Source organism: Microcaecilia unicolor, chromosome 2 (genome assembly GCF_901765095.1).
Source record: "Microcaecilia unicolor chromosome 2, aMicUni1.1, whole genome shotgun sequence".
NCBI classification, from domain to species: domain Eukaryota; kingdom Metazoa; phylum Chordata; class Amphibia; order Gymnophiona; family Siphonopidae; genus Microcaecilia; species Microcaecilia unicolor.
Genome location: NC_044032.1, coordinates 589,820,484 through 589,832,846, shown reverse-complemented (window position 1 = coordinate 589,832,846; position 12,363 = coordinate 589,820,484). Strand labels below are relative to the sequence as shown.

Genomic DNA, 12,363 nt, shown 5'->3' with positions numbered 1-12,363 from the left:
TGCCGCACACCCAGTTTAGGTCTGAGACCTTGCTGCCAGACATTGACCTAGTGGTAAAGTCTCACACGGTAACTGGGTGGTAATGACCTACGCGCATCAAATGCCATTTGGCACATATCCAATACACATATCCGAAAATAAAAATTATTTTTCGAACATGTGTATTGGATGAACACCAAAAATGAAATTACCTCAAAAGCCACATGGTAACCAGGTGGTAACTCCATTTTGGCACATGTTGGGCACGCATAGATGCTTACGCGGCTTAGTAAAAGGGCCCCTTAGTGAATAAATGTGTGATACAATTTTGTCTGGTATGATTTACTGTGCTGTTTTAATATGTATATTTCTGACATTATCATGTTGTTCCTATTAGGATTCAGTTTGCCTCATTAACCCCCCCCCCCCCCCCCATTTACTAAGCCGCACTAGCAGATGTCAGTGTGGTAATGCCGACACAGTCCATTCACTCTGAATGGGTTGTGTCGGCATTGCCTCATGGCAGCCAGTAGTGCAACTTAGGAAACAGGGGGGGGGGGGGATAATTGTTTATCACATTAATTGTATTTTAAGCTTATGTTTGGTTATTTTACTATTGCTATATTTTTAACAAAATTGTAAGTTTTTTTTTCAAGAATGCTTAAAGTAGCGATAAAAAAAGAAAAATTAAAAAAAATATAATAAGCTGGGGGCTTCTCAAAGCCTTTTCCTCTTAATTAAATGTATAAGTTTGAATAGATCTAGCCCGATATAGCATACTTCCGATAAAGCATACTATAGAAAGTCCCCCTTCTTATCTAGATATTAATGTTTATATAAAAAAGGGAGATCACCTCTTGTTATATATTTAGTGAGACATAACCTAGTTCCCATTCTCACCCATCCCCAATTTTATTCCATTCCCACCCTCTCACCATCATATTGATACAGTCCCCTCACCATCCCCAGTCAAATCTTTTCTGTCCCCTCACCATCCCTACAGTTTTCTGTCCCATCCCTGTACACAACCCTCATTTAAAAGATCTTGTACATTCAAGCAAAACATGAAATGCATCCTATAACTTTTTAAAATTTAACACTAAACAATAGGCATAACTTATTGTGGACTGTGAAAAATTATTAACATGGACTGTGAGAAAACAATCATTTCAAACTATGTAAAAATAATAAACCATCTACAGAGTCACAGTTCAGTTCCATGTTATGTTCCTTAGTTGCTCATCCTAAAACTAAAAAGAACCTTCTGATGATGTGCTGGTGACAGGAGTTCCAAGCAGGCAACATGTGTCAGTTTGGTCTCACATGGGACGTTTGTTGCCAGTTGGTACAAGCAGAATTCCTTGTCCAAGCTCAATATGTATGTATACACTTTGATCACAGAAGCTATTTCCTGGATCTTGAAAAAGTTTTTTTTTTAATGCAAAAAAAAAAAAAAAGCCTCCGAGTCTTCTCGTCTTGGATGTTTTGTTGGTGGTTTGTAAATTGGCTGCACCTCAGCTACAGCTTGATCTGCTGTCAGTGTTTGCAGTCTGTTCATTGGAGGTCCCTGCAGTAGCCTAGTGGTCAGTGCAGTGCACTTCACAGAAGGGGACCCAGGCCCATATCCCACTCTAACTAGTGCACTTCTGGTGGAAAATGTGACCCTTCTAAAACCAACCAAACACCTACTGTACCCACAGCCGCATTGAGCCTGCCATGAGTGGGAAAGTGCGGGGTACAAATGTAATAAAAATAAAGATGACAGTTTAAGGATTAAGGGCTATTGTAGTGCTGTATAGTTGGGTACCTGAGAAAAATGCCAATCCTTCCTAAGGTGCAGTTGGTATCAAACTTGAAAATGATTCCTCAGTAGGTTTTTGGTGGGTTTTGGAGGGGTTACCATACAATATAAGGAGGTAATGGTGAGATGTGTACCTGGGACCTTTTAGTTGAAGTCCACTGCAGTGCACCCAAGGTTGCCCCATTGCTCTGCTGGGATGTCTCTGTGGCCAGCCTACTACAAAAGGTTGTTCCCCCATACATCCTAATGTCTTGTTTTGACACATTTTTCCCTTAAACGTTTTTTAATGGTCATAAAAGAAAAATACACTGAACATAAACATCTAAAAATGTCTAGAAAATGGCTGTTTTCAAAACAAAAAGAGAGACTTTTTCAGGTTTGAAAATGACCATGTTCACCACTTGATTTTTGGATGTTTTCAGCAAAATATCTAAAATCAGATTTAGACATCATATCAAAAATGCCCCTTAAATTATATTTCTTCCTAGAAAATTATGGTAGTTAAGGAAGAAAGGATTGATGTTTGCTGCTAAAATACATTTTTTTTTCTTTTATCAGCTGTAAGCACAAAATGTACCTGGAAAAATTACCAAACACCAGCATCATCATTCCATTTCATAATGAGGGGTGGACTTCACTCCTCAGGACTATATACAGTATTATCAACCGGACACCCGATGGCCTAATAGCCGAAATAATTCTTGTAGATGACTTCAGTGACAGAGGTAAGTCTTCTATGATAGCACCTTATTTGAAATTTAATACATTAGATACTGAAGAAGAGAAAGAGTGATGAATTATAGAACTGCATGTTACATTACTAAGAAGCAAAATGTCACCTATGCTGCATGGTAAATGGTATTAAAATTGATTATTACGGTGTAATTTTCATGACTGGAGTTTCTTTTTAAAAATGTGCTGTTCCGTACTGTATGTAGATTTCACTCCGGGCTTTTTTGAAGTTATTATTTCCTTGTGTGTGCATTTGATTTTGCCAAAATAGTTGAATATCAAATTGTATGCTTTAAAAAGCAGTATTTGTTGTCTAATTGGGTTATTTCTGTTGCATTGTTTCAAGATTGTTAGAGGCATTTGTTATTGGAAGCATGAATGGTTTAGAATTCATTCTGTATATGTTGTCCAAAAATTTAATCTAATAAATTAAACTGTATTATTCAGCCTAGAACACTGTATATTGCTGTTGCTGAAGATGTTTAAGTATCATCCCCAGGATTCTATATATGGCGCCTTAATTTCCGCACAGCATATTCTATAACAATGTGCGTAACTTCATCGGTTAACAAGCTAATCATCGCTGTTAATTGGATGTTACTGTTTATTACTTATGTAAGCCACATAGAGCAGAATAATTGGATTCGGATACAAATATCAAATAAATAAAATTAAGATTTACGTGCAGAACTCGCTAAGGGGCCCTTTTACTAAGGCACACCGAACAGTGGCCTGCACTGGTGTAAGCGCATGTTTTGGATGCATGCAGGTCCATTTTTCAGTGCGCCTGGAAAGAAGGCCTTTTTTTGTGGCCCAAAATGGACTTGTGGCAAAGTTTAAAACCAGCATGCGTCCATTATCGGTCGGAGACCTTACCGCCACCCATTGACTTAGCAGTAAGTCTCACACGCTAACCAGGTGGCAAGCGTCAGTGCATAAACTGCCGATTACCACCGGCTAAACACCATGTGGTAGAAAATAGAAAATATTTTCTACTGCGTGTTTTTTTGGACATGCGTCAAAAATGGAATTACTGCCCGGGGTACGCAGTAGCCTGGCGCTAGTTCCAATCTGACATATGGTGGATGCATGTAGGCATCTACGTGCCTTAGTAAAAGGGACCCTAAGTGTATTCTGTAATGTGGTGTGCCTAAATTCTAAGTCGCATAGTTGAAAAGGGAGCATGGCTATGGACAGGGCATGTGCATTTCTAAATTCAATGCGCATTGCTGTAGAATTCACCCGCTCTGCGCCTAATTTAAGGTGTCAAGATTTATATAAATGGCCACAACTATATTTGGTGGTGTGGAGAGGTGCTCGGCATTATTCTACGTACTGCGTGGAAATATAAGCCTATTCTATTAAATTTAGGCATACTTTACAGAATACACCTAGGTATTTTTTTTTTATGAATTGAATTTTCGGGCGCCATATATAGAATCTAGCCCCGTATTATTTATTCTCTATTTAAAAGTTTACAGTTCTCAGTATTTTCTTAGCTATCACTCTGTTCTAATATTTTCATGCATGAAGCATTTTAATTGAATGAATATTCATGCTGTGATTATAATTTGATTATATATTATTCCTTTTTCTGTATTATGGAATAGTATCAACCAAGAATCATAAGTTTGCAATCATAGTCGTTGCTTCCTTGGTCTATAAAAACAAAGACTAACCCATAAAAGTATTCATAGAGTTCTTCAGTTTCGAGAAATCTGAGCTTGGATGATAAGAGAAGTTCTTTTCTTCTGTTTGTGATTCAATAATTGCAATGAGAGAGTTGAAATAGCAATGAAGGAGATGGGGCCAAAATTGTACTTGCTCTTCATGGACAGAGCTCTCTTCCTTAATCCCTCCAATTCTATCCCATATACTCCCCTTCTATATAAGAGGTTTCTTCTATAGTTTAGTTTTGGTCTAGTAACCAAAGATCTTATAAAGTGGACCTCAATGAAGTCCCAACTCACCACTGAGAGTTTAAATGTTATACTGTACTAAGTTGGGGCATACTGAGATGGGATGTTCCTCAAGGAGTTCTATTATCACTGCTATTCTTTAATGTCTCTAACTGGGAAATTGTCAGTCAGTTTGGTTTATATTTATATGTCTATGCAGATGATAATACATTATTGTTACCCATTGATTGAGATGGTTGTTTACATCTGTACACCCCTTTAAATTGTATAGAGAAGATAGGAGTCCAGTTTAAGGCAAGTAGATTAGTATGGAATGTGTCAAAGTCAATTGTTTTATGTTTGTGAAAAACTGACTGGCATAGTACCCTTTTTCAGGTGGAGGCTGGAGATCAAATGCTTTTACGTGTAATTTTAGATGATTTTATTGCACAGCAACATATTGCACAAGTAGTATAAAACATATATTTTAAAATGACCATAAAATTATGTCCACTTTTGGAAACAAATTTATTTAGAACAGTTAAGCAAACTAACGGGGCAATTCTATAAATTGGCACCTCAATGTAGGTACCCAATGCCATGCACATAGCACCAATTGTATAATAGCATCTTGGCATCAAGATTCCACTATAAAGTATTAGTGTATATTGGCATTGGTTCATGTGTAGGTGTGTCCTCTTATGCCATGTAAATGGAAGGCATAAGTTGGTGTTCCTAGGTGTGCCTAGCAATGTGTGTAATTTATAATATTTTATAAACTGTGTATGGATTTTGGAGACACACCCATGGCCCACATATGCTCTGCCCATATATACACCCCCTTGCAGTTAGGTACTATGACACTTAGGTGCTATCTTAGGTACCTATGTACAATAGGCACTATTCTATAATTGTCAATTAATGGTGCCTTTGAGACACATATGTGGCTTCTAAGCACCAGCTTATAGAATTGCCCCATATGATTGTGAACTCGTTGAACTACCATAATAGTCTATATCTGGAATTATCTGCTAAGTTAATGAAGAAACTGGAGGAAGCACAAATTATTTTGGCTAGATATTTTACTGGAAAACAAAAGGATGTCTTGCCTAGGATACAGTTTGTCAGTTGTTTTTTGATTAGTAGTCCACTCTGATGCACTTTGACATTTGATTAATTTAAAGCCTGGCATTTTGTATAGTCACATTTTGTCTGAATTTCATATATGGTGACCCCTGAGGAAGACTTTATGCCAAAATACAGCTCATGTTGGGTCAGGATTGTTTACGCCTTTGGCAGATCAAGACGGTACACCTGTTTGATCACTCACTGAAGATTAAAGAGTCGTTTTATAAACTTGGACTTCTTTTTTTTTCTGATTACCCTGGAACATTTTTCTTCCACCCTTTTTGTTTTCATTTGATTTTCTGTGTAAGCTTTGTGTCCCTCTTTTTGTTGTTTAGATATTTTACAGATCTTTAAAAAAGTAATAGTGCTTCACCCTTTTTGTGAATTTTACATTGGCTGCCTGTTAAAGAACATTATATTTTTAAGTTGGTGATTTTAACTTTTAATTTGCTACAGACAAAAAATTCAACTTTATTGTATGAGCAATTGGTTAAATATACCCCAAACTGCCAATCACACTCTTTACAAAGTAACTTGGTAGAGAGAGAATGAAAAAAGAGATTTGACGTAGGAAGGCTTTTAGAGTGAATGCTGTGGAATGGTGTAATACATTTCTTGATCTTTGATGTTATGGTGTTTTATCTGAGTTTGTACTTCTGTTGCATATTAATCTGTACTAATACCAAGTTTGGGAAAACTAATTATCACAAAAACTTCAATTAGAAAAGGTTGCAACAACATAAAAATAAAAATTATATATTAATTTGTGTCACATATCAACAAAATGAGAAATCAACTTGTGAAACCATCACAGCACATCAAAAGGTAATTAATAAGCTGGTGGTAAACTTTGAGACTTGTATTGCTCTATAGCAGATTTTCTGGAAATTACATCTCTGAAAATATTTTGAATATGTAATTGAACATGTAGATGTGTCCCTCTTTAAATTATACTCCAAATGGATGCCACCGAGACCTTTAGATCCAGCAATTGTTATGTTCCAGAGATTAGTTTTATATGAGTTGACTAAGTTAGAAAAACAATTTTATCATTTATGTAGTGCATAATATGACAGCTTCTTAGAGGAAGGCTTTGAATGAACTTTGAAACAACCAATAGCTTGTAATATTGAAGGCTGATAAGGATGGAGCCACTACTGTACAAAAACTAGACATATTTGTGGAGGCCCAACGTCAATTGGGTAATATAGAGGTGTATTTTCAAAGCACTTAGACTTACAAAGTCTTACAATGGGATTTTTATGTGCTACCAGTCCCAACACATCACATATTTATTTCGTGCCTAAAAGGATTTAGTTAGACCACTGGGTTGCCCCATTGTGTCTCTTTGCAAAACAGTGTTGGAACCATTGAGTCAGTTTGTGGACCATTTCTTCCAACCCAAAGTGAAGATAATTAAATCTTATCTCCAAGCTATTACCCAGTTTTTGAATGTTATAGAAAATGTTCAATTTCATCCTGGTTCATTGCTAATAACTATGGATGTTGTGTCTTTATACACAGTAATCCCACAAGATACTGCTCTGGAGGTGATTGAGAGGAATTTGGAAGGTCATGGCTTTCCACAGAGTATTAGCTATACTCATAGTCACAAAAAATTATTTCTATTTCCAGGGAACATTTTTTGACAACACTGAGAGGGGCATAATCGAACATGAACGCCCATTTGTAAAAACATCCATCTCCGAGAACGGGTCCGTGAAGGGGCGGGCCGAACTGTATTTTCGAAAAAAATGGATGTCCATCTTTTTTTTTGAAAATACATTGGATTAGGGTGTTTTTTGAGCTGGGCGTTTTTGTTTTTTAGCGATAATCGAAACTGAAGCGTCCCAGCTCAAAAACGACCAAATCCAAGGCATTTGGTCGTGGGAGGGGCCAGCATTCGTAGTGCACTGGTCCCCCTGAGATGCCTCTATGCCAGCCTCAAATATCATACCTAGCTCCATGACAGTAGTATGCAGGTCCCCAGAGCAATTTTACTTTAGTTGGTGCTGCGCGGGACCCATGCAGAGAGGAAAAATCAGAAGGAAAAAAAAAACAAGCAAGCAAGTGCAGTCAGGGACGTCCAAATTAAAAGATAGTAAAAGGGGGAATTGAACCAGCAACCTTTTGGTTACAAGCTCAGTGCTCTAGCCAGTGCACCACTGATTAGACATCCTTCCCTTTCCATTAAGTCTCTCCAAGTTTCTGTCAGCCAATCACAGCTCATTTAGCTGACATCTGTGTCAGCTAAACAGCGGTGATTGGCTGACAGAAACTTGGAGAGAATTAATGGAAAGAGAAGGACATCTAATCAGTGGTGCACTGGCTAGAGCACTGAGCTTGTAATCAGAAGGTTGCTGGTTCAATTCCCCCTTTTACTATCCTGGTAATTTAGACGTCCCTGACTGCACTTGCTTGTTTTTTTTTTTCTTCCGATTTTTCCTCTCTGCATGGGTCCCGCACAGCACTAACTAAACTAAAATTACTTCGGGGACCTGCATACTGCTGTCATGGAGCTGGGGATGACATTTGAGGCTGGCTTACAAGTTGGGAAAAAAGTGTTTAACATTCGTTTTTTTTTTTGTGGGAGGGGGTTAGTGACCACTGGGGGAGTCAGGGGAGGTCATCCCCGGTTCCCTCCGGTGGTCATCTGGTCATTTAGGGCACTTTTTTGGGACCTGTTCGTGAAAAAAACGGGTCCAACAAAAGTGACCTAAATTCTCTCTGAAAACGCCTTTCTTTTTTCCATTATCGGCCGAGCACGCACATCTCTGCTCAGCCGATAACCACGCCTCAGTCCCGCCTTCACCACGCCTCCGACACCCCCCCCCCCCCCCCGTCAACTTTATGTGTTCCCACGACGGAGTGCAGTTTTGAAACGCCCAAAATCGGCTTTCGGTTATACCGATTTGGGCACCCACAAGAGAAAGACGTCCATCTCCCGATTTAGGTCGGAATTTGGGCGTTTTTCTCTTTCAAAAATAAGCCTCTGAGTGTCCACAGGGATTCCTTTAGCTCCCTCTGTGGCAAACTTAGCTATGGCTGAGTTTGAGGAAAAGTTAATTTATCCTTCTAACTGGTTTAAATTTATCAGGGTTTGGAAAAGGTTCTTGGATGATTTTCTTCATCTGTGAGGGGGATTTTGAGTCACTACAACAGTTTAGTATATGACAAATTCTTTTTTTTTTAAGTCTTAGTATTTTTATGATAAATTCTTTACTGTTTTTCAGTTTTTGATTCAGTCCAATAGTGTTGCTGTATAGGAAAGAAGTGGATAGGAATACTCTATTGCATTTTGGTAGTTTCCATTCTTATAAATTGTGTATGAGCCTCCCCATTAATCAGTTCCTTTGGATATGAAGAATATGCTCTACTAATGAGCAATTTGAATTTCATGCTATTTCTTTATAGGATAGGTTCAGAGCCCGGGGATATTCTTCTTCAGTTTTAAAGAAAGCATATTATAGAGCAAAAATGGTCCATCATGAGGTGCTATTGCAGTATAATACGACATGCTTACAGGATAGATTAGAAGCAGTTTTTCCTTACACTACTCACATATCCTTGGTGGTTTCCTTGCTGTATAAATTTTGGAATGACTTACAGATTCACCAATGGTTTTTGGAACCTCCCATTGTTGCTTATCAGAGGGGGCAGACTATAGGGGAGTTTTTGTCAAACAAAAGATTAGATTATTTAGCCTTGGAAGACATTATTATTAGGGGGCATGAAAGTTGTGGTCATTGTCAGTGGTGTGATACTGCTATACCAGGTTCTAGCTAGGACACGCTGAGACACATTAGAGTAATTTCTCGGGACAACACTGATTGCAATTCCAGCTCTGTAATTTATGCTATACAGTGCCCTTGTGGGCTAATTTACATAGGAAGAACCTTCAGACCAACAAAACCTTGGTTAACAAAGCATAAGTCACGGATAGCTTGTATGAATAAATAGCCTCCTCTAGTAAACCATTGGCTAGAGAAAAATCATACTGTTCAAAATATGCATTGGTGGGTGTTAGAGCAAAGTAATTTGGAGGGTTGAAGGCAGTGACGGTGTGTCCTTGCCCAATTTTAAGGAGCAGCAATGGATCTTCACTCTTGATATTGTAGCCCAAGGGGGTTTAAACTTAGAAATTGATTTGTTTTCTTTAATATGACATAATTGGGGTTTGGAGATTGATCAAAGATAAGCTAAGTTAAGTGCATTAATGTATTTTTAAATGGTTTTCATAAAGACATATTTTGATATTAAGATAATAAAAGTGAAGTGCTTGGTATAGATGGGAATGTACTGGCCTGGTTAAATTTCTTCTTAGTTTTGTTCATTGCAAATTTATATGATTTTGTATATTCTAGAAAAAGATGACATAGTCCTGTTGTTTTATGCTTCCTCCAATTTGTTAATGGTGACAATTGGCATTTTATTTATGTATTTATGTTGTTACATTTGTACCCCGCGCTTTCCCACTCATGGCAGGCTCAATGCGGCGGGCAATGGAATGATAGTGTTATAACACTTTTTTTCTAAATTTGTGGGCATTTTTATTTTAGTTCATTTCAGACATTCATTTTAATTAATATGTTTTAATGTGTATTAGAACTTTTAACATATGCAGTACATCTGTATGCATATGAATTCATAGGTTAATGTGTGTTTAAATGATTTTGCATGCACAAACTTTTAAAAGACACTATCCATAACACAACAGCACAAAAACCTTAGGGGGTCTTTTACAAAGCTGCACTAGTGTTTTTAGGGTGTGCTACGTTTTAGAGCACGCTAAATGCTAGACACCCATATATTCCTATGGGTGTCTCTAGCATTTAGTGCACGCTAAAAACGCTAGCACGCCTTAGTAAATGGACCTCTTAGTTATCAACATGGGCTACTGTTAAGATGGGTTATTTTAGCACATATTCCATTTTTTATGCAATGAGACCTAGAGTAGTTAATTACCTGGGTTAATAGTAAAGTAACCCATCTTAATAGTAGCTATTAACATATAGCTTCCTCCTTAAATGAAGATTAAGAGAACACATTACCTGGTTACTACAGGAGTCATTCCATGATCAGAACTAGGTATGTAAACGTGGAGGTGTAAATTCTGATGCAGAACAAGATCGAGGACAACAGCTCCATTTTATGAAGTCAAACAAAACACCAGTATGGTAGAAGTCTGCTTTATTGGTAAACCATCTCATACATAAAAAACCCATCTTGTACATAAAAGCCCAACATGGCTACGTTTCAGCAATGTCTGCATTAGGGAAGTGTTAAGATCTTTAAAAGTGGACTAACAGAGCTACTACACCAACTTTGCACAGAAGAAATAATTTATTCCCTACCCTTCGAACTCCATCTCTGAGGTGGCTAGCTGAAGCCATGTATAATGGAAGGAGACCTGTTATCCTTGATCTTGCTTACTTATGGTGGTTTTTGCTTCTCCTTTTCCCCTGTAAGTCCTGATGTTACTTTTTGGGACATACACATGAATTCCGTATATGAAATAGGGAATACACCTGTAAATATAAGTCTTGCCCTCACACCACTTAAAGAATGCCTACATCATGCCCCTTTTAACATACATGTACAATACCATGCACTTAGTGCCATTTCTATAATGGCATCTTGGCACAAAGATTCAAATATCTAATCTAAACTAATCTAATACAGCATTTGTATTCCACCAACTCCCCTTAAGGTTTAAAGTGGATCACAACTAAATATAGAACAAGGGCATACCCTGGGAATTACAAAAAAAATTAACATAAGCGAATACAAAATTAATCCAAGTATTGGATTTATTTTAATAAAAAAATTCTTGAGAGTACGACAACATATAGAATACTAGCAAACGTCAGCATTGGCATGCCCATGATTAGGCATGCCCTTTTTCACCATGTCAATGGGAGGTAAAAGATGGCGGACCTAGATGTGCAAAGTGAGGTGCATAATTTATAGTATTCTATAAACTACATGGGTAACTGGGAGATATGCTCATGACCCACCCATATGTATACCTCCTTGCAGTTGGCACTTTGGCACTTAGGTACTACCTTATAGAATAGAAGTTAGTGTACATAGGTGCCTACCTGTCAATTAATGGCACCTTTGACAAATAAGAACATAAGAATAGTCGTATTGTTAGACCAATGGTTCATCTAGCCCAGTATCTTGCTTCCAACAGTGGCCAATCCAGGTCACAAGTACCTGGCAGAAACCCAAATAGTAGCAACATGAAAGTGGAAATTGCCTCAAGGCACCAGAACTGCCCTGAGTAAACTCCAATAAGACCAAGATCCATTATATAAAAAATGTGCAGCACTAAAAAGATCTGGCTAAGATATCAGAAGGGTTATTATATAAGGGGCCACCTGCCCTGCTGCATGTGTAAATGTCTGCACCTATAACTTTTAAGTACATACATAGATGTGTATTTTATAATCACACTCCACCTACAGTCTGGCCAAACTCCACCCCGGTATGCACCTATCACCAAAGTATGTACCATCATGTCAAAGCACGTACTCTTAAAGGGTCAGTATTTTATAAGACACAGCTTAAGTATACTGTAGATGTGGACACATATGTGTAAAAACGATTATAGAAAAATTACCCTATCAGGTTCATTGCTCAAATTCTTCCCAAACCTAAAGAATGATTCCAGGTAGAGAAGAATGTTTCAGAATTTCATAAAAATGAAACTGTTCCTGTAAACAAACTGTCCAATTATCTAATTAAACATGCATATACTGTTTTGCAAATGTATGCACTATTGAATCTGCTTTGAGCAGGTTGTGTAGCCTGGAATATATA

The 12,363-nt window shown here is 37.7% G+C and overlaps 1 protein-coding gene across 1 annotated transcript in view; it reads left to right on the top strand.

The window, feature by feature from the left end:
- GALNTL6 (polypeptide N-acetylgalactosaminyltransferase like 6) overlaps window positions 1–12,363 on the top strand; it is a 1,035,585-nt gene that overhangs the window by 141,253 nt on the left and 881,969 nt on the right. Inside the window, exon 4 of the mRNA XM_030192221.1 lies at window positions 2,339–2,505. Coding sequence (XP_030048081.1) covers window positions 2,339–2,505 — 167 coding nt within the window. The remainder of the gene's footprint in view (window positions 1–2,338; window positions 2,506–12,363) is intronic.